Source organism: Podarcis bocagei, assembly GCF_964188305.1.
Source record: "Podarcis bocagei genome assembly, chromosome: 6".
Lineage (NCBI taxonomy): Eukaryota > Metazoa > Chordata > Lepidosauria > Squamata > Lacertidae > Podarcis > Podarcis bocagei.
The window spans coordinates 32702489-32723196 of record NC_138130.1 but is presented as its reverse complement, the minus strand read 5'-3'; the positions used below and the strand labels follow the sequence as shown (position 1 = coordinate 32723196).

The 20708-nt window shown below is 43.1% G+C and overlaps 1 protein-coding gene across 3 annotated transcripts in view; it reads right to left on the bottom strand.

Annotated features, from left to right (window-relative positions):
• Positions 1-9245: 9245 nt before the first annotated feature.
• Positions 9246-20708, bottom strand: part of VWA3B (von Willebrand factor A domain containing 3B) — a 73895-nt gene continuing 62432 nt past the window's right edge. For all 3 annotated transcript variants that reach the window (XM_081197538.1, XM_081197539.1, XM_081197540.1), the window contains exons 25-29: positions 18654-18778; positions 16488-16625; positions 15887-15984; positions 14059-14294; positions 9246-9629 (exon numbers count right to left, since the gene is read on the bottom strand). In XM_081197538.1, the coding sequence (XP_081053664.1) occupies positions 9361-9629; positions 14059-14294; positions 15887-15984; positions 16488-16625; positions 18654-18778 (866 nt within the window). In that variant the 3' untranslated portion in view covers positions 9246-9360. The remainder of the gene's footprint in view (positions 9630-14058; positions 14295-15886; positions 15985-16487; positions 16626-18653; positions 18779-20708) is intronic.

Genomic DNA, 20708 nt, shown 5'->3' with positions numbered 1-20708 from the left:
TGGAGGAATAATGGCAAGTGCTCTTTGTCGCAGAATAAATATGCTAGTATTCTGTTGTATCGATTACCTTTCAAGGGAAGTACGCCACCCATGAAATTCTGGGAGAAATGCTCTATGGGCAGAGAAATATTTGACTTTGTTATTAATAACAAAAAGCACTCTCCAGTGATTCATGGTTCCTTTCTTATATTTCTTACTCAATAATGTATTCACATATTGGTTTGAGAACCTTTATTTGCAACCCAGAATTCCATGTAATTCTCAGGCCCTTCCAGGTAAGCTGCAGCGATGCTCCTGGCAGGTGGTGTGTGTGTGTGTGTGTGTGTGTGTGTGTGTGTGTGTGTGTGTGTTCCACACACACAGTCTTTGAATGAGCAGGGAGGAATCAAAGCTGCACATTGTATGCAGTCCCTGGATCAGCCCATCGTAATAGTCCCTGGATGAAGATGAGTGACTTTTCATTGGCTACTTCCCCAGTATAGCACTACTGGTCAGTTTTTGGTGGATCTTTCTGCTGCTGCTGCAATTCTAATTTCTTGGGGAGCACAGAATGGTTCATCCTCATTTTGGTGAGGTATTCTCTGCTATGAGGTGTCTCTCCTATCTTTTAATTCCAAATGTTATTCTTTGAAATTTTAGTTATAGCAACAGCAGTCGCTGGAAACTGCTTAGCAGAAAGAAAAAAAGACATTTTGCAACTGCACTCTGCTAAGTTTCTTTTTTTAAAAAAAATAATATTTATTGCTTTTCCAACAATTTAAACACTACCAAAAAAAAGAATAGACAATACAATACAATGCAAAAACACTACATAACACTAACACTAACACAAAACACTAACACATTAAACTAACAAAACAAAACTAAAGCAATTTAAAACACATCAAATAATTTCAATATCTTATCTTTCATTCACTTATTTCAACGACCTCCTCACACCTCCCTTTTTGTATTCCACTTCTGTTAATTATTTCAGCAATTCCTTTCCATCTTCCTCTGTTTTCTATCCTAAAATTATCTTAACATTCTAACCTTATTTTTTCCCTTTAATATTCAATTAATCTATTTATACTTAATTCCTTATAACATTTCTACTAAAGCCATATAACTTCATTCCAACATTCTTCTAACATTCATTAATTTTGCAGTATTTCTGTAAATAGTCTTTAAACTTTTCCCAGTCTTCTTCCACCGACTCTTCTCCCTGGTCTCGGATTCTGCCAGTCATTTCCGCCAGTTCCATATAGTCCATCAACTTCATCTGCCATTCTTCCTGGGTGGGTAAATCTTGTGTCTTCCAATACTTCGCGATGAGTATTCTTGCTGCTGTTGTTGCATACATAAAAAAAGTTCTATCCTTCTTTGGCACCAATTGGCCAACCATGCCCAGGAGAAAGGCCTCTGGTTTCTTCAGGAAGGTATATTTGAATACCTTTTTCATTTCATTATAAATCATCTCCCAGAATGTCTTAATCCTTGGGCATGTCCACCAAAGGTGAAAGAATGTACCTTCAGTCTCATTACATTTCCAACATTTATTATCGGGCAAATGGTAGATTTTTGCAAGCTTGACTGGTGTCATGTACCACCTACAAATCATTTTCATTAAGTTTTCTCTTAGGGCATTACATGCCGTGAATTTCATACCTGTGGTCCATAACTGTTCCCAGTCAGCCATCATTATGTTATGTCCAACATCTTGTGCCCATTTAATCATAGCTGATTTCTGCACTCTGCTAAGTTTCTACAGTGGTACCTGGGGTTACATATGCTTCAGGTTAAATACGCTTCAGGTTACAGACTCCACTAACCCAGAAATATTACCTCGGGTTAAGAACTTTGCTTCAGGATGAGAACAGAAATCATGCTCTGGTGGCGCAGCAGCAGCAGGAGGCCTCATTAGCTAAAGTGGTGCTTCAGGTTAAGAACAGTTTCAGGTTAAGAACTGACCTCCAGAATGAATTAAGTACTTAACCCGAGGTACCACTGTATATGCTCCCTATTTTTTGCCTTTATTTTAGCATTTACCATCGTGCAGACACCTCACCAAACTCCTTGGCTGCAGACTTAAGACTCTTGACTCAAGGCTCAAACCTGTCTCTCACAAACAAAAACACAGAGCTGCTCACCTGCACTTGGATTAGCTTTCACATTCCAGCAAATGCTTCCTTGCTGATCTTTAGGCCTGCCTTGTTCATTAAGGGGGGTGGAGCAAGACTGGGGCAAGTTTGCAGGGGGTAGAAATTCCATAAATACTAGACCACTTGGAAGATACTACCTGGAAGGTCCCACAGCATCCTAGGAAAATGCCTGGTCTAACTATTTTTCTCTTTCTAGCCCAATATTCTCTACTTCGGGCTCTCCAGGGTCTCAGGCAGAGAACTTTCACATCAATTGCTTCCTGATCCTGAAGACCTTGGGCATATGCTCTGCCACTGACCAAAGGTCCTCTCTCCGAAAAGTTCTTAACAGGAGACCCCAATAAATGGCTTCTATCTCCATTGCATCTTTTATCATTGCTCCAGTTGCAGAAGGCAAGTGATGTAACCATGCTCAGCAAACATTAATTAGACACCATTGGCAGAGCAATGCTGCAGAAGAGCCTTGTGCAACTGGAGCAATTATAAAAGATGCAACAGAGATGGAACAAAAGGTGGTCTCCTATAGATTGAATGGAGCTACTAAGCATTGGAAAAGAATCACAACAGTGTAACAATTTGGTAGAGAAAATTGGATAGAACGGTGGATCTAATTGAAACAGCAGGACCTTAATACCTGAACTGGCTTTCAGCCAGGGCACTGAGGTTAATCCCACCACATCATGAGTGTCATGGGATCGTTAATGACTGCAGGGCTGTCAAGAAGTTGGCATTACCTACGCGTCCAAGAGACAGCTGCTGCCCCAACAGCCGTGTCTCCTAATGCCATACTAGAACATGTTGCACTGAGAAGAGTGCCTGCTACTGGCTACTTCAGATGCATCTTGGTTCCACATTCTGATGATGTGCAACTTTAATTATTAATTATCAGCATTATTATTAATGCCAAAATAGGCTTCAAAGCAGTTTACAGCAAGCAGAAATCCATCCCAGTTGGTGGGCAGAGTTCCAAGGAAGCGAAGATGTGGCTGCCATTTTTACACTGGGTCTGTATTTTGGAGGTTCTGTGTTCCGTGCCCTCTCCCAGCAGCAGTGGCTGGTGCCCATTGGGAACTGTAGGAGAGAAGGCAGGGAGACTAGCAATAGGTGTAGCCAAAGCCATTGATAGGAAAAGGCACCTTCTTGCCCTTTGTATGCAATATGGCAGGCAGATGAGGCTGCTTGGGCATTTGCTCTAATGGACCAGCCTCCACTGCCTCCCAGGCTGTGCATCTTTCTATAGGATATAGCAGCTGTTCTGCTGATATAGCAGATGAAATAAGAATAAAAATGGAGTCCCTTCAAGGGGTTCAGCTTCTTAGGGAAGGCTGGACATTCAGAAAGGCTCAAACCGGTTGGGAAATAAACAGAGACCAGACCAGGATGCACGAAAGCAAATCGGCTATAAGCCTGATCTTTACAGGACTGTTGGCAACAGGATTCCCACTCGCATAGCAGGCAACAGAGAGAGAACCCCGAACAAAAGAATCTCTGGACATTTATACATTTCGGTTACAATACAGGCCAATAGAACAGACATTGCCATACGTTTGCGGAGAGATTACAGCAGATAAGCAGGGTATCGGAAGGGAGGGGGAAGGTTGTGATAACGTATGTCATTGTTGTGCTTAAGTGTACATAAAGGGTTTGGGGCTGGTTCCTGTTCTTGATTGTTCCGCTAATGATGGTGTTTTTCCTTTATCTACAGGCACCACGGAACTGCCCCAGAGGGCTAAGTGAAGAAGTCATCTGACAGGATTTCCTCAAGGAATATATTTGACAGGATTTGGAGGGGGGACTGCGTTTGCATGTATATCAGTGACTTGACTCGTGAGCCTTTATTTATCCTAATAAAACCCTTTTGTCTGAGACAGATGAGTTTATGTAAATATTTGAAGGGAAACAGCATTGCAGCATGAAGCCAAACTTGCTTTAAAGATATATGACTTAAGGAAACATTGAGGATATAGAGATACAGAAGGATACATTTTACATACATTTTATGAGAGGCATGGATTGTATATTAGGGATACATACGTAGATATACAGAAGTCATTTACCGTATGTATAATTATAAGGTAAAGGCTACTGGTTTTCCCAGTTGTGATGTATGGAAGTGAGAGCTGGACCATCAAGAAGGCTGATCGCCGAAGAATTGATGCTTTTGAATTATGGTGCCGGAGGAGACTCTTGAGAGTCCCATGGACTGCAAGAAGATCAAACCTCTCCATTCTTAAGGAAATCAGCCCTGAGTGCTCACTGGAAGGACAGATCCTGAAACGGAGGCTCCAATACTTTGGCCACCTCATGAGAAGAGAAGACTCCCTGGAAAAGACCCTGATGTTTGGGAAGATGGAGGGCACAAGGAGAAGGGGACGACAGAGGATGAGATGGTTGGACAGTGTTCTCAAAGCTACCAGCATGAGTTTGAACAAACTGCGGGAGGCAGTGGAAGACAGGAGTGCCTGGCATGCTCTGGTCCATGGGGTCACGAAGAGTCGGACACGACTAAACGACTAAACAACAACAAGGTAAAGGCACATATAGTGGGAAAAGTAGGAGAGCCTCAGAGGCATGAGGGGATCATAACTTTTACACACACACCCCTTTGACCAAGTGAGTGATGTTTATTCTTATAACTCAGCAAATTGTCTTCCCCTTGGCATAGCCAGTGTTTAGGATTGCTTTGCCAAGTGCATGCAATTAATTCCTCAAAGACATTTGCCACAGCAGTAACATGCAGGACAAAGAACTGCAATTTGCCACGGAAGGAGCACACCATGAGGAGCTCTGCGTGACATTAAGGAAAGTTAATTGAGAGGCACACTTTGCACTTAGTTCTCACTCTGGGAAGAAATGAAAAGCTATAATTGCTGAACTCCTCAAGCCCTTTGTGAAGGACTATAGAATTAGGCATCAGGTGGCTTCCAGATAAGACCGGCTGGGACAAACAGAAAGTATCGTGAAAAGATTAAAACAAAATGTAATAGCAAACATGGTTTGTGTGGACAGAAAGGGAAATGACTCCTAATTAAATGAATCACTTCTTTGGAAATGCCATAACACAGAAAAAACTATTCACAGTCCTCCAGAAATTAAGCCTATTGACATGAATAGCAGCAGTTGCACAATAACACAACTCTCCCATTCATTTCAACAATGAGAGAAATATCTCAATGGCTCATCCCTCCCTGTGAACTCCATGGGACTTGCTTCAGAGTGATGGCATGTGGATTAGCCTCTCACCTGTGTCTTTGAGTGGTTCACCTAAGGATGCAGTGAAGAGAGTCAATATGCCTCTCATGCGGAAGAGCAGCTGAAATTTCAGCCAATTATTATTTTTTTGCCTGCACTGTGCCAGGCAAAATGTAACCAGACATTATTCAATCAAGGTGTGCAAATGAACAAGAGAACTTATTTTCAGATTATAAAAATGGTAAACCATGCAAATTTGTAGACTTCTGATAAGGGGTGTTGTAGACCCCACCTCAAAGGGGCCAGAAACTAAGGGCAGAGTAGAGCAGAGTGAGGGGGTTAAATTCAGTTTGCATTTAAAGGCAAACCTACCAAAATCACACATTGATTTTGGAACCCTACATGAATGCAAGCACAGGCATCCTGTGAAATTTAACTAGGCAGGCCATTTGTCCGATACAGGAGGACTTTTCTTCATTTTAAACTGAATCTCTCCAAAATTCCAACCAATTTTGACAACCCAGTCACAACTAAAATTATAGAAGATCTAACAGATGTGGCAACCCAGTCCTAATCATTTAAGGTGGGTTGCACCCCCATTTAGGTCAGAGGTGGCGAATCTATGGTCCTCTAGATGCTGTTGGACTACAGTTCCCATCAGCCCTAGTCAGCATGGTCAATGATCAGGGAAGATGGGAGTTGGAGTCCAAAAATATAGAGAGGGCCACCCCATCATATATATACATATGCTACATAGCAATACAGCTGAGGAGCCCCATTGAAGCCAATAGGCCAACCCAATTAGCTGGGCCAAAGCTGCACAGATTCAAAGTCCAGTGCTTCTCTTTAGCACTGCCACATTTTAGACAATGCAATGGTAGTTTGGAGACTTCCTTTGTCTCTTCCAACTTTGGGCGTCAATTTTATTCCTGTTTTCCTCACTTTGATTCAGGCAGTGCATGCCCTGCTTAAGCCTCACCCTCCCTCTCTCCCTCCCTCCCTCTCCTGTTTTAAGATTAGCAGCCTGCCATGAGATTGCTACTAATCTGTCTGATGCCTTTTGGAATGTCAAATGAGAGGTGGCAGTACAGCTTCCACTAAAGACTACACAGAGAGAGACTACACAGTCTCTAGCGCTGTCTGTATTTTACACAGACAATTACCATCTATGGGAAACAGGCCTTTTGACAGTCAAAAAATCTGAAACCTGCATAGCAAAGCTTGGAAGTAGTAACTGCGATATTGAGAACAGGGAAATCAGAGCACAAAACTTGACCCAGATTATCTCATGGAGATCAGTTAATCCCTACTGTATTTCTTCACGGCACACAGAAAGGAGACCAGCAGCATCACTAAAACATTTCGAGATTAACGTTGGTACTTACCTGTACATTATGATGAAACTGAGTTGTCCATGCCTGGCTTGGACAACACTCTTGAGTTCACGATGGACACAAACATGAAACTTGTTAGGTCTCAGGTACTTAACAATTTTACATTTCAAACTGGTCAAAGCTGCTCTGGATCTGATTGTTTTCCCAGAGTGGAGCACAGTATTACACAGGGAGTGGCTGTCACCAAAAACCCTGTGTTGTGTTCTTCCCGACATATGACAATACATAACTTTGTGTCAAGGGCATAATATTTTTTCTCTGCTGAGCACTAGCAAGATTCCTGGGGGTTCCAATAACTCACCAAGGGTTGTGTTTCTGTCGGGAAAATTGAGGAACAGGCGAGGCTAGTGTCGTTAAGAAATAGGTTTTACTTTACACCTAAAGTCTTCAATGGAGATGGTGCAGGACATTATACCCTAACGGTGTCTCTCACTGTCCCTGGCAGAGCTTTAGCAGGTTCAAAGCCGCAATCATGGCTCTCACTCTCTTGCTGCAGCCTCCTCCAGTTAGAGTCAAGATGGTTCTGCCTACTTCCTCCTTCTTGTTCCCAGAACACCTTTAACCTTTCAAAAGAGACACATTTTCCTGCGACACCACATCCCCCTCAATTGCCTTGGCAACCTTCCATATCACTTTTCTTTGTCCACTTCTTGGAGGGGACGGGGAGGAAGGATAGCTTTTTTGTATTGCTAATGGCCTTCAGTGTCCTAGTACCTTGGTTCCCCATTGTTTCTCAACAGCTCTGCACTCAGGCTAGCCCAGCAAGGCTGGTTTGCATAAGCTAACCTAGGAACTTCTTCTCTGGCACAGTTCTGCCATTTGTATTTTTTCATCATATCCCAAATATTATCTAAATGCTGCCATTTATTAATTTCATCAATAGATTCTGGTACCCCAGATGACAGGGACGCGGGTGGAGCTGTGGTCTAAACTACTGAGCCTCTTGGGCTTGCCAATCGGAAAGTTTGTGGTTCAATACCCACAATGGGGTGAGCTCCTGTTGCTCTGTCCCAGCTCCTACCAACCTAGCAGTTCAAAAGCATGCCAATGCAAGTAGATAAATAGGTACTGCTGTGGCGGGAAGGTAAACAGCGTTTCTGTGCACTCTGGTTTCCATCACAGTGTCCCGTTGCACCAGAAGCGGTTTAGTCATGCTGGCCACATGACCTGGAAAGCAGTCTGTGAACAAATGCTGGCACCTTTGGCCTGAAAGCGAGATGAGCGCCGCAACCCCATAGTCACCTTTGACTGGACTTAACCTTCCGGGGCTCCTTTACCTTTACCTACCCCAGATGATCTATGAAAATATCATTGGGACTCTCTCCAATCCTGCCCTGATATAACTGGCATGCTGGTGTTTTAGGAAATACACATGATCCTGCTGTAGTTAGGTTGTGCTGACTGGAGATCAGTATCACCCACAAGGGGCAGATTCTCACTTCAAAGTAATTGCTGAATGTAATTCTGAATGGACAAGATATGCAACAGAACCAGTGAAGTGGTTAGAGTGCTAGAGTAGGTAACCTGGGAGACCAGGGATCAAATTCCCACTGAGCCATAAATCTCACTGGGTGACCTGGAGTCAGTCACAGTCTCTCAACCTAACCTTCCTCACAGAGTTAAATAAAAATGAGAGGGGTGAAGAACTGCGCACACCACCTTAAGGTTTTTGGAGGAAAAGGGGAATATAAATGTCAGTATAAACGAACAGGTATTTCAAACTTAAGCAACAGAGGAAGTGTCACATTCTTAGAGGATGTAATGACCTATGTTCCAATATCTTCCCAGTCCTTTAAGAAGAATGGGGCAACTAGCAGATTCATAATTCTGAAGAGCCTGGGGGGAAATATTAATACTCCATTATTCTAAGATTAAGAACCTGTCCTTTACAACAACCATAACTCTTCTGTCATACATCTAGAAACCTAAAGGATGTCTACCTGTGCTAGCCCGATGACGGTCCCTGTTAGCAGGGGCCACCTCAAGCAGAAGTCATCGGCATAACTGCACAAATAGGGCACTGAAAAGGCAATTTTGATCCTTCCTTATTCCTTTCTTCATGCATTCTCCCTGCACCACCACCCTGACTTCAGATTCCTTCAGGGAAGGAGGATACACAAGACAAACACCACCATGGGATGGTTCATCAGAATCCAGGCTCTGACACGACACTGACATACACCTGGAATCACCCATAAAGTGCATCCTATCTACAACTGCACATCATATTCATAGAATCATAGAGTTGGAAGGGACCCTGAGAGTCATCTAGTTCAACCCCTGCAAAGCTGCCCCAAACAGGGATCAAACCTGCAACCTTGGGATGATCAGCACCATACTCTAACCAACAGTCCTATCCAGGCAGACAACAGGGCACCTGTTCTCCGTACCAAGTTTAGGCACGTGCCAAGGTGGTTCCTTTCGTCTGCCTCCTCGTCGTTTTTTAACCGCACAGCCAGATTTTCAAAGATCTCCTTACAAAGATCTTGTGGTGCTGCACAATTTTAATATTAAAAAGTTTAATATCAAATTAAATGGTTTATTTGGGGTTGATATAATACGGTTTCATAACTGGCAACTAGACCCTTCCCCTCCCTGCTCCCCTGTTCGCAACTTGCAGTCTTTATTTACAACTAAATGGCAAGGCTGTTTTTCCTTTGCGTGATGTGGTACTGCTGAAGCCGTCTTGCCAGCTCTTCCACCTTCTCGATGCTCGAAATGCTGGTCTCGCTGCTGCTACTGGTGGCAGCCGTCCTAACAAGTTGAGGGGTGCTCTGCTGGCGCAAAGGAGAACCAGAGCTCCGGAGGGCCTTAGTTATCCTAAACTCTGAAGCATTTGAAGGCAGCCACGGCTTTCTACCTCGTGAAGAATGAGGACGTGGTAAGCCACGATAAGTAGGTGCTGGCAGGGGGGGGAAAGGGTGGAAGAAAAGGCGAAGATTGGTGAGATTAAACAAATCAATTCCTCCCCCCCCCCCAGCCTGTTAGAGGAGATGTAAGAGCAACAGAACTCATTACAAACTGCACAGGAAAACATAAACACCTGGACTGTACAGAAGGAATAGATATGAGGGAAGGAGACAACATTAATGGCTGCAAAGCTGCCTGACCTGCCATAAGAGACTGATGGAGTACGGAGCTTCGTCACGCAAGCAAAGGTGCGCATGTGTGGAGCTTCATTCTCATTTGTAGTCATGTGAATGGTTGCAATGTGAATTTTAAAAATGACTCACGTAAACACCATTGGTTTAAATAGGGGCTACTTTTTACGTTTTGCTTTATTGCTGGTGATGAGTTCTGTTGCTCTCGTGTTTCCCCCCAATGTATCTGCTTGTTTATTTTAATAAAATAAATTTGGAAAGTTGGATTTTAGTCAAAATATCCTTTTTCTGTTGGAAAAGCTTGTGAAGAAAATGTGAGCGGCATTTAAAACCGCCAGCTTCCCCCAAAATACAGCTTCTCCGAATTGAAGTGGATCAACATTTGGAGGTCACGACATTTGCTGCCTTAATTCAACCATTTTCATTTCATCGCAAGAGATTTTCCTCTGCAACCACCTTATGGAAATAACCATGTTTCTGCAGAAGGCAGGATCTTTCCCCTGTGGTCAGAGGGCAACATGAGTTTGGCAAACCAGACTTTGAAAAACGGATCTTATGTGTGCTTTTTAAAGGAAAACTGGAGGAAAGGGAAGCAAAGGTATCTGGAATCTGAAAAAAATGAAATCCATAAAAACAGCTGCACATAAAATCTGTTAGAAAGTAACCATGCCAATGGATGCACAAGGAAATCATGTTTTATTAAAGTCACGTTTTAAGATTTACAACATACACCATACACTAATGAAGGTAACAGTGATTTATGCTTACAAAGATTTAAGTATGGAAGAGGTCTAAACTACCCTGAAACAAGGTGGACAATACAATATAAGGAGACAATTCTAACAATAACCGTGCTAGACATTATTTCCTAGACAGGAGATGAGTGCTTATTCAAATAAATGGAAGCTGCACACATTTAATCAAGGTCTACTTTAGATAAGAGTCCATTTGGTCTGTGGACTTAGGATTTAAAATTCTATTTCATTCAACACTTTCACAGAAAATTCAAAACTAGCAGTCAGTGCTTATCTTTAAGAAAGGCACCATCACCATTCAGCATGGAAACTCTGGCTTGCTACTAAAGAAATGAAGACTGTGCAGGCACTATCAATTATTTGATGATCGTCATACATAATGCTAAACCAAATTATGGCTTAGCGTGTGTGTTCTGAGAGAGGAGGCCGAGGCCACTTTGCTTCTCATTCAGTCCTGTTGCTGTCCTGTGGATTCAGACGACATGCTACCACGACTTCGCTCACAGCAGAAGGAAATCAGCCACGCTCTCCTCTCCATGATCCTGCATGTTTGTGCTAAGCCATAGTTTGGCTGAGCATTATGTGCAACCTGAGCCACTGCATGAATGTGGGAGATCAGCCTCGGATAATACGAAGGCATAGTCGCTTTGTCATCCAGCAATGCAGATTATTTAACACATTGATCAAACAAAACCAGGAGACATCATGCGTTAACTTTTCTTTTTCTTGTTTCGTTTCCAAAGGATTGAGGGAGTTGAAAAGGGTCTGCTACCATAGGATGCATTATCAGAGAACCTATTATAAGGCAATGTTTCCCAGACTTGGGTCTCCAGCTGTTTTTGGGGCTACAACTCCCATCATCCCTAGCTAGCAGGATCAGGAATGATGGGAATTGTAGTCCAGAAACAGCTGGAGACAAGTTTGGGAAACAACGTATAAGGGATTTACACTGCAAGCCTACAGAGGTCTACTCAAAAGTAAGCCCCACTAGTTTCATGTGACTTACTTCCAGGTAAGCATGTGTGGGATTGGAGCCTTCATATGTAAATTGTACTGTATTGACAGTAAACCATGATTTGCAAGAGATATTCAACATACAATATATATATACCGAATTTGCATATGGGTCAGTACATTCACATTGATATCTGAAGCACATTCTCAGAAAGGGGACAGAAATACACATTCCAGGTCCATCCCTTGATGACTAGCATGTGTAAAAGAGCTGACAAAGATCAAACATCTGCCAAAACTCTCATTCTTCATCGCATCATTGCTTCAGACTTTTCAAACATCAGATAATTTATTGGGCTTTTCCCCATCTCAGTTGCAAGCTGCACAATGGGACACTGGCATAGGCGCCGACTCCATGGGGCCTGAGGGGGCCCGAGCCCCCTCAAAAATTCGTTTGGGGGGGCTCCGCCCCCTCAATAATCTCCGGCGCCCCTCCAGCAGAGCGCCATCGCCGCCCCTCCCCCAGCCCAAAATGCACAGGGTCGGGCTGCATGCCTCCTGCCCTCCCTCCCGAGCAAAAGCTCCACCCAATTTCCTTCGGAGCTGATTAATAGGCGCAGCACGCTCTCCCCTATTTGCTCACGAGGAGGCGGTGCCACTTTATTTGCATATTCATGAGCTTATTTATTATTCATGAGCTTTCCCGGCCCCCCCCCCCAATATTTTTTATAAGTCCGCGTCCCTGGACACTGGGTTGCATCCCATGAAATTCTACTCAAGAGTAGACCCACTGAAATTAGTGGACTTAAGTTAGTTGTGTCTATCAATGTGAATGGGTCTCCTCTGAGAAGCAGTAGCACTAGATTCAACCCACTGTGCCATTAAGGTGCATGTATGAATCAGTCATAGGGGGGTGAGTCTATAGTAACACCACATTACAGCAACATAATAAAATCACAAAGGAGGAGGGATGCAAATCCTGTGTTCTGAGGCAGGAACCTTCCCGGACTTGGGGAGTTGTGCAACATTACTATTGCTTTTTACTGAGTAAAAAAAGAAAAAGTTTGAAAGGCAATTCATTGAGAACAACAAATTGCTAGAACAGGTTAAAAGGACTTAATAAGAAATTTTACATACAAACTGGAGAAATATTAATTTGGATTACTAGAAAGACATAAGAAGGGTCATACTGCACTGTCTGGGTGACTAAAAGTTAAAGGTTAGGCTTGGGAGGGAAATCTGGGTAAAGTTACATCCTGCAGAGGGGTAAAAGCAATTCTGGAGTGAATAATTGTCAGGAAAGCAGAAGTTTCTCTTTTTAGTCTCTTCTCTTCTCTCTCACTCACTCTCTCTCTCACACCCACACACCCACACACACATATGGAGAAGAAATAACGGGGGAAAAACCTTTTTCACATATTATATCTATAATGTGATAATGGGTTTTTTCAGTTATTTCTTCTCCGTTCTTTTTCTTCTTTCTCTTTTTTATACAATTGTGTTTGTTAAGGATAATGAGTATTCAGTTTTATATTTTCTTTTTCATCACCATTATTATTATTATTACTATTATTATTAGTATTATTATTATTACTATTACTAGATATGTTGCTTTTTATTAGCTTGTTACAAATGTGTTGGGATTTTTGTGCACAATATGTTGAAAACCTTCAATAAAAATGTTTTTGGTTAGTTTTTTAAAGAGAGAACAAGGAAGTTCTTAATGTGGCTCAACAGAACAAAATGGTGGCAGTTTTCCTGGAGACCAATATGGCATATCAACGGAGGTAGTAGTCACTTGGTTATTTGCCAAGGAATGGCAAAAAAAACAAACCAAACTCCAAAGCACTGTATCCCTGGAGAAAGTATCATTCCTAAAATATGCTGGAAGATCAGGGACAGTGGCTGTATTTTCTCTCTTGTTAGGCTAACTGAGAAGATCTCAATTAGGAACATGATACAGAAAGCAAGGATTAAAAACAACCCTTGGGCTGTGAAACAACCAAAGTACAGAATCCTAATCACTAGGCAAAGTTATAGTAAATATAGAGTAAATAGACCTACAGTGGTGCCTCGCAAGACGAAATTAATCCGTTCCACGAGCCTCTTCGTCTAGCGGTTTTTTCGTCTTGCGAAGCAACCCTATTAGCGGCTTAGCGGATTAGCGCTATTAGTGGTTTAGCGGCTATTAAAGGCTTAGCGGCTATTAAAGGCTTAGCGGATTAGCGGCTAAAAGGCTATTAGCGGCTATTAAAGGCTTAGCGGCTTAGCGGCTTAGAAAAAGGGGGGCAAAGCGGAAAAAAATCGGAACACTTGCAAGACGTTTTCATCTTGCAAAGCAAGCCCATAGGGAAAATTGTCTTGCGAAGCAGCTCAAAAACGGAAAACCCTTTCGTCTAGCGGGGTTTCCGTCTTGCGAGGCATTCGTCTTGCGGGGCACCACTGTAATGCAAGCTTTCCATTTTGGATATATCTGACTTCACAACATCACTGGACTCCTGCTCTAGTTCACTTGTTGTACCTGCACATCCATCTTTGATATGAGAGGGTGGCGACAAACTACTTTCTCTTATTTTCACTGTCCTTCTGGGGGCAGCCAGCTGCTCATCAGAGGGCCATGCTTTGCAGAGATCCTTCCTGCTCTTTGCTCTTCCTTTTCTGTTGTCCTTCTTCTTCCATTCGCCTCCAGCAGAGATGCATTTAGTCTCTGCCTCTTCAGCCGCTCTATGGAAATGCTTCACAACTTTTATGTTTGGTCTAGATTAATTCAAAGCAGCAGATTAGCTAAATGCAGGCAGACAGGATTTCAGCAACCGGTGTGTGTTTTTTCTCCAACTGAGATGACAAGCAGAAACTTGTGAAAGTTCCCAGGCGTTATCTGATCACAATTCCACCCCTGTACCCATTTCCCATTCTTCACATACAGTGGTTACCTCTGGATGCGAATGGGATCCATTCCGCAGCCCCATTAGCATCCTGAAGCGAATATAAGACGCATCTGCCTGTCGTGTTTCGCGCTTCCGCGCATGCGCGTGACGTCATTTTGAGCATCTGCGCATGTGTGAGCGGCGAAACCCGGAAGTAACAGGCTCCGTTACTTCCAGGTCGCCGCGGAGAACCCGAAAATATTTAAGCTGAAGCGTATTCATCCCGAGGTATGACTGTACTCGGTTTGTGCAGACTCTCTATGATCTGGTAACCTCTAGGTTAGATTACTGCAATGCGCTATATGTGCAGCTGCGTCTGAAGATGTTTCAGAAACTTTAGCTGGTGCCGAATTCAGTGGCCAGGTGGCTCACTGGGGCAAGACTGCTTGAGCATATAACACCAACCCTGCCCCAACTACACTGACTTTCAGTTAGTTTCCAGGCCCAATTCAAAGCACTGGTTTTGACCTTTGAAGCCTTAAATGGCACAGGACCGCAATAGCTCGAGGAATACCTCTCCCCATGTGAACTAACCCGAACCCCACAATCATCATCTGAGTCCCTTCTTTGTGTGCTCCCTCCACAAGAAGTCCAGAGGGCGGCAACACGAGAAGGGGCCTTTTCTGCAGTGGCTCCGTTTGTGGAATGCTCTCCCCAGGGAGGCTCACCTGGCCCCTTCATTACTTATCTTTAGGCGGCAGGCAAAAACTTGCCTCTTCACCCAGGCTTTAGCTAATTACACAATCTATGACCTTTTAGCTGTACAGTGGTACCTCGGGTTAAGTACTTAATTCGTTCCAGAGGTCCGTTCTTAACCTGAAACTGTTCTTAACCTGAAGCACCACTTTAGCCAATGGGGCCTCCCGCTGCCGCCGCACCGTCGGAGCACAATTTCTGTTCTCATCCTGAAGCAAAGTTCTTAACCTGAGGTACTATTTCTGGGTTGGCGGAGTCTGTAACTTGAAGCGTACGTAACCTGAAGCGTATGTAACCCGAGGTACCACTTTATTTGTTTGTTATTATGGTATGTATTTTTGTGTTTTTATACTGTAAACCACCCCGTGATCCTTGGGCAAAGAGAGGCATAGAAATGTAATAAATAATTCTAAACCACTTATACTTTTTTACATCTCCATTCATACATCAACACACACACACACCAGTTCTTGTTACAATGGTGTTGCCCTATTATCTTCTACACCCCTTCCTACCGCACAGCCCATCTGTCTCTAGGTCATTTAATATCTCTGGGGTATTTTGGCTGGGACTGCTGTTCTTGCTTTGCAGAATCAACATTATTACTGTCATCATTCCAGGATTTGTATCGGTAGCATTGCTTGATATTTACCTCATCTCACACAAACGTGTACATCTATACATATTTATGAAATGGAGGGGAAAATGGGATTCAAGTATACTCACACAAGATAATCCATCATTCGGGTCATATTTATGTAGCAGCAGGAACAGGAATACCTTCTATGGCTGATTTTAATAAGCCCATTTCGTACACAGAATGCCTGCAGCAACAAAATCACCACATGTTTAAACTCAGTGGCTTTTATCTTGTCAAACCAACCATTCAGATGAAGAAACTTGTACGTGGAAGTAAAAAGAGTCAAGTTTCCAAAATGCAATGGTTTATTTATTTATTTTTTTAAAAAGGGGAAAATAAATTAGACACAATGGATAAAGGGATAACTTACTAGAATAATTTGAAACACAGCAGAACATATGGAAAAACAGTTATTGGTGCCAAGAGAAGAGTTGATTAATAGGTTGTTTTAAGGATGACGTTTCAGAGCAGTAAGAACGACATTAAAATAAAGCAGAACTGAATGAAGAGAGTCCTTATTAATCAGATATATTTCTTATGTTAATTGCTCATTTTTCCTGTCAGCTAGAGTCGACAGGAAGAAAGCGTGCAAGCCAAGCTCTATGATTCCACCAAAGGAAAAGATGCTATTAGTGTCAAGAATAAAAAGCACTGCAGTTTTCAAGGTCTGTCCGCCTGCAGTCTTACCTTTTTGTTGTTGTATTTCAAAATGGTGTAGACTTTATCATCTAAATCAGATTTTAGTGGGGTTGCTATGACAGTACCAGGTACATAATACTCGTCTCCCAATTGTTTCCTAACTCTTACAAATACATAGTCTCCAACCTGTAGAACAAGAAGAGGAGTTAGGTTGAGTACATCAGTTTTAAATTATAATGGTCCAAAGGTCCTATCTTCTTAACCATTAACAGAGACAAGAATGCAATTACAGTGGTACCTCAGTTTTCGAACGTAATGCATTCCGGAAGACCATTCAATTTCCAAAACGTTTGAAAACAGAGGCACAAAGGAATTTAATTGAGGAAATTGAGAAACACTCAGAGGAAGCCGTTCAACTTCCAAGGCGCATTCGAAAATGGAAGCATTTACTTCCGGGTTTTCAGCATTTGAAAACCAAAATGTTCGACTTCTGAGACGTTAAAAAACCCAAACTTTACTCACCTGCAAATCAGGAAGTGAAATATTATGGCCATACTATTCCTTGTGTAGCAAAGGAGTAGGGCAAAGCGAATTCTTGTCAACTTAGAAATGTCCTTAAAAATGTGTCAGCATGCGTTCATCATGTGCCACAAGTTATGATACCACCGCATAGCTGGCATTTACATTTAAAAACAAACAGCTGAATGAAATGTACTCTCACTAATCTCATGTATCATACTGTTTTGGGTCTCCAAGACGTTTTTGCTGCCTGAGTGGCAAAACAGAAAATGGCGCTCTCCCACACTGCCACCACCTCTTCCACCACTGCTGTCTCCCACCACCACCACTGCCTCATTCACTGCTGCCGTCTGAGGCGACTGGAGGCAGTCCAGGGATGCACCAGCACACTGAGGGTAATGGGAGGAAGAAAAAAGGCCTGAGAGGGGCAGCTGCCAGTAGCAGCAGTTCTGCTGTTTATTACACAGTGGCCGCAGGCGACAAGTACAGGTGGTGGCGAACTGTTCAGAGACCTAGATCTGCCACCCTTCGCAGCTGTCCCCAGTCTGCCTGCCACCTGAGGTGACTGCCTCACCATGTCTAACGGGTGGGCCGGCCCTAGCAATATGTCCTTCCCTCTATGACTGTGTCCCTTCTTTACAGAAATACAGTCATACCTTGGGAGTCAAATGGAATCCGTCCCCGAAGTCCGCTCGACTTCCAAAACGTTCGGAAACCAAAGCGCGGCTTCCGAAACCAATCAGAGGCCACGGAAGCCCCGTCGGACGTTCGGCTTCCAAAAATAGTTTGCAAACTGGAACAGTCACTTGCAGGTTTGCAGGGCTTGGGAGCCAAAACGTTCAGAACTAAGTTGTTCGAAAACCAAGGTATGACTGTAGTTATGAAAGAGTATTATAGAATAAGTAATAAGTAACTCTGACTCCACTGAGTAACTACACCCTGCTTTTATATACAGAGAATCAAGGGGAAATGCTTCCTTTTGGTGGGGAGATGGCAGGATTCCTGCATATGCCCAGACACCTATACCTCTTTTTCTTTTAAGTTTTCCTGTAAGTGTTTCACAAATTGTATTCACCAGAGTTGCACCTTACGGCTGGCCACCACATGGGTTCATCACCATTCACGTGCATCCTTAGATAAGTGTTATGTACTGAGTTGAATAGGATTCAAAAGGCAGCAGTCTGATTGGTCCTAGAACAATAGGATTCAGAATGCAGCAGTCTGATTGGTCGTAGAACAATAGGATTCAGAAGGCAGCAATCTGACTGGTGCTAGAACAATAGGGTCCAGAATGCAGCAGTCTGATTGGTCCACAGGAGCCACCTAATCCAGCTCCAGGTGGAAGTGAATCCGCAACCTGATTGGCCTACAGATGAATCCCGGAATTAGCCAATCACATTGGGCCTATTGTGTATATAATGTATATAAAGCAGATATTCTGGGGGAACTTCCATTCCTCCTCACCACTATTAGCTGAATAAAGAACATGAAATCCACACTCGACTCCGAGTATCTTTCAATAACAAAGCCCAATATCAACCTCAGACAGGTAAGTTCGCCTGCTCTGGTCCCATTTGCACCCAGTAAAAAAGACCGTGCAACTTGGATGAGCTAAAAGGAAGGGGGCGCATTCCTTTAAGAAAGCACTATGTAGAGGAGAACATGCATGAACTTCAGAAATGGTAAATCACCTACCTGCAAGGATGGACAAGGCATTGCACCCCCCACAGGTATAATGAACTTCAAGGGGACGATCTCCGTGTGCCCACAATTGAAATCAACAAGTGCATAAAAAGGAGTGATGGTTCGTATTACTGTCCCTAAAACAAAGACCAGGAGAGAGAAAGCAATCCACGATTCAGATTACATGCTGTGCTTTGCAGCGTGCGAAATAAATGGAAACAGCTTTTTTTTAAAACTGGTTTTCAAAGCTCAGTGCAGAGCATATGCACTGACTACAGATGAGGCAGCTCAACTGCTGGCAGATCCATTTACAGATCATGACTAATGGAACTGGGAAAGATCCCTTTCCTTGGGGTTGTGGAAACTATTGGAAAACTGACGTTAGCTTAAGCAGACAGTCCTGGGTGACATGGACCAATGGATAACAAAATGTGTTCCTAATTCCAGCCCCACCACTGGTTGCAACCTGAGGGGTGTTCAGCTTTCACATGTTAAAAGGCAGCATGGGGGGCACAGAGGGCAGCTGTGCCGCCCTCTCAACAGCAACCAGCCACAATGGCTAAGCTCTACCTCCACTGTCAAGGCAGTATACTACTAAATGCTAATTGCCGAAAATCACAATTGGGTTCAGGCCCTCCATTGGCATCTGGTTGGCCACTGTGGGAACAGAATGCTGGACTAGATGGGACATTATCCAGGTCCTTTAGAATGTTCTTACATTCAGGACTCGGCTACATTAGTAAAGAAACAGCGATTTGAATGTGCTATAAACATGCAACACCAGATGGCGCCAGAAAGCAGGAAATTTTTAAAATGCGGTTTTCCATAGAGATTTTTTTTCTTTTGTTAAAACCAGTGCTTTTTTTCTTTTAAAAAATGTTTAGGGGTACTCTCATTTCCCTACTCATATTGAAATACTGTCCCTCAGTTAGGCCAAACTTAGATTCACAAAATGTTGAGGGGTATGCACACCCCTGCGTCCCCCCCAGAAAAAAGCACTGGTTAAAACGATCTAATTTCTCATTTATTAATAGCGTGTTCTTTTCCCTGTGTTTAGATCCACCCTCAGTTGTGTGTTTAGAAAGTGCGGAAAGGGAACTTGAACACGTACCAATGTGTGTGCACAGAGCTGCTCGAAGCAAGGATCCTTCCTCCTTTGCAATGGCTCTTATGCACACGCATTCTCAAACCCACTGAATGCACAGCCAACAGTGGATACATAAGAGGGAAGAACTTCAGCATTTGATAGAAGTTTCCAAGTCTCACATACAGCATTTGTGTTAAGTCTGTAATAGTAGATTGCCTGCATTGGGAGGGGGTTGAACTATGGGTAACTTTTGAGGTTGCTTGCAGTTCTTGTTAGTTTCTGTTTATGTCACTGTGCAGTGCTTAGAGTCACAAGACTCTGTTTTGCATTCCAGAGATTCCATGTCAACCAGGGTCTATTTCATTGGTCGTGCAAGAAGCAAACAACAGTAAGCTTAAGTTCTTGTGAAGCTGAACTGAATGCACTATCTTATTCACTTGTGGATTGTGAATGGTTGTTACAATTGTGTAAAGACATGAGAATTCCTGTAAAGTGTCCAATCCAGGTTTATCAGGACAACAAAGCATGTTTGGCTTTGCTGACTTTTGAAGGTTGTAAGCAAAGCACAAAGCACTTGCAATTGAAGCTGCAACATGCTAGAGAATGTGTCGAGAAAGGACTCGTAACGGTGTCCTATATGCCAGGTAATGAAATTCCTGCTGATTTATTGTCCAAGGTTGTTCCAAGGGATCAACACTGTACCTATGTACAGAAACTGGGTTTGTACTGAGATTGTACTGACACACTGCCCAGTGGTGTTCACAGAAAGGGGGATGGTGTTAGTTTCTGTTTATGCCACTGTGCAGTGCTTGGAGTCACAAGACTCTATTTTGCATTCCAGAGATTCCAGGCTGTTGGAAGTCTCACGGAAGACAGGAGATGGATGTGATGTTACTGGTTTCCTGTTCCTTTGTTTTTCGGTTGCTCTCTGCTTTCACAGAGAGAGCATGTATATTTCTTTTCTGTCTGCGTAGTTAGAA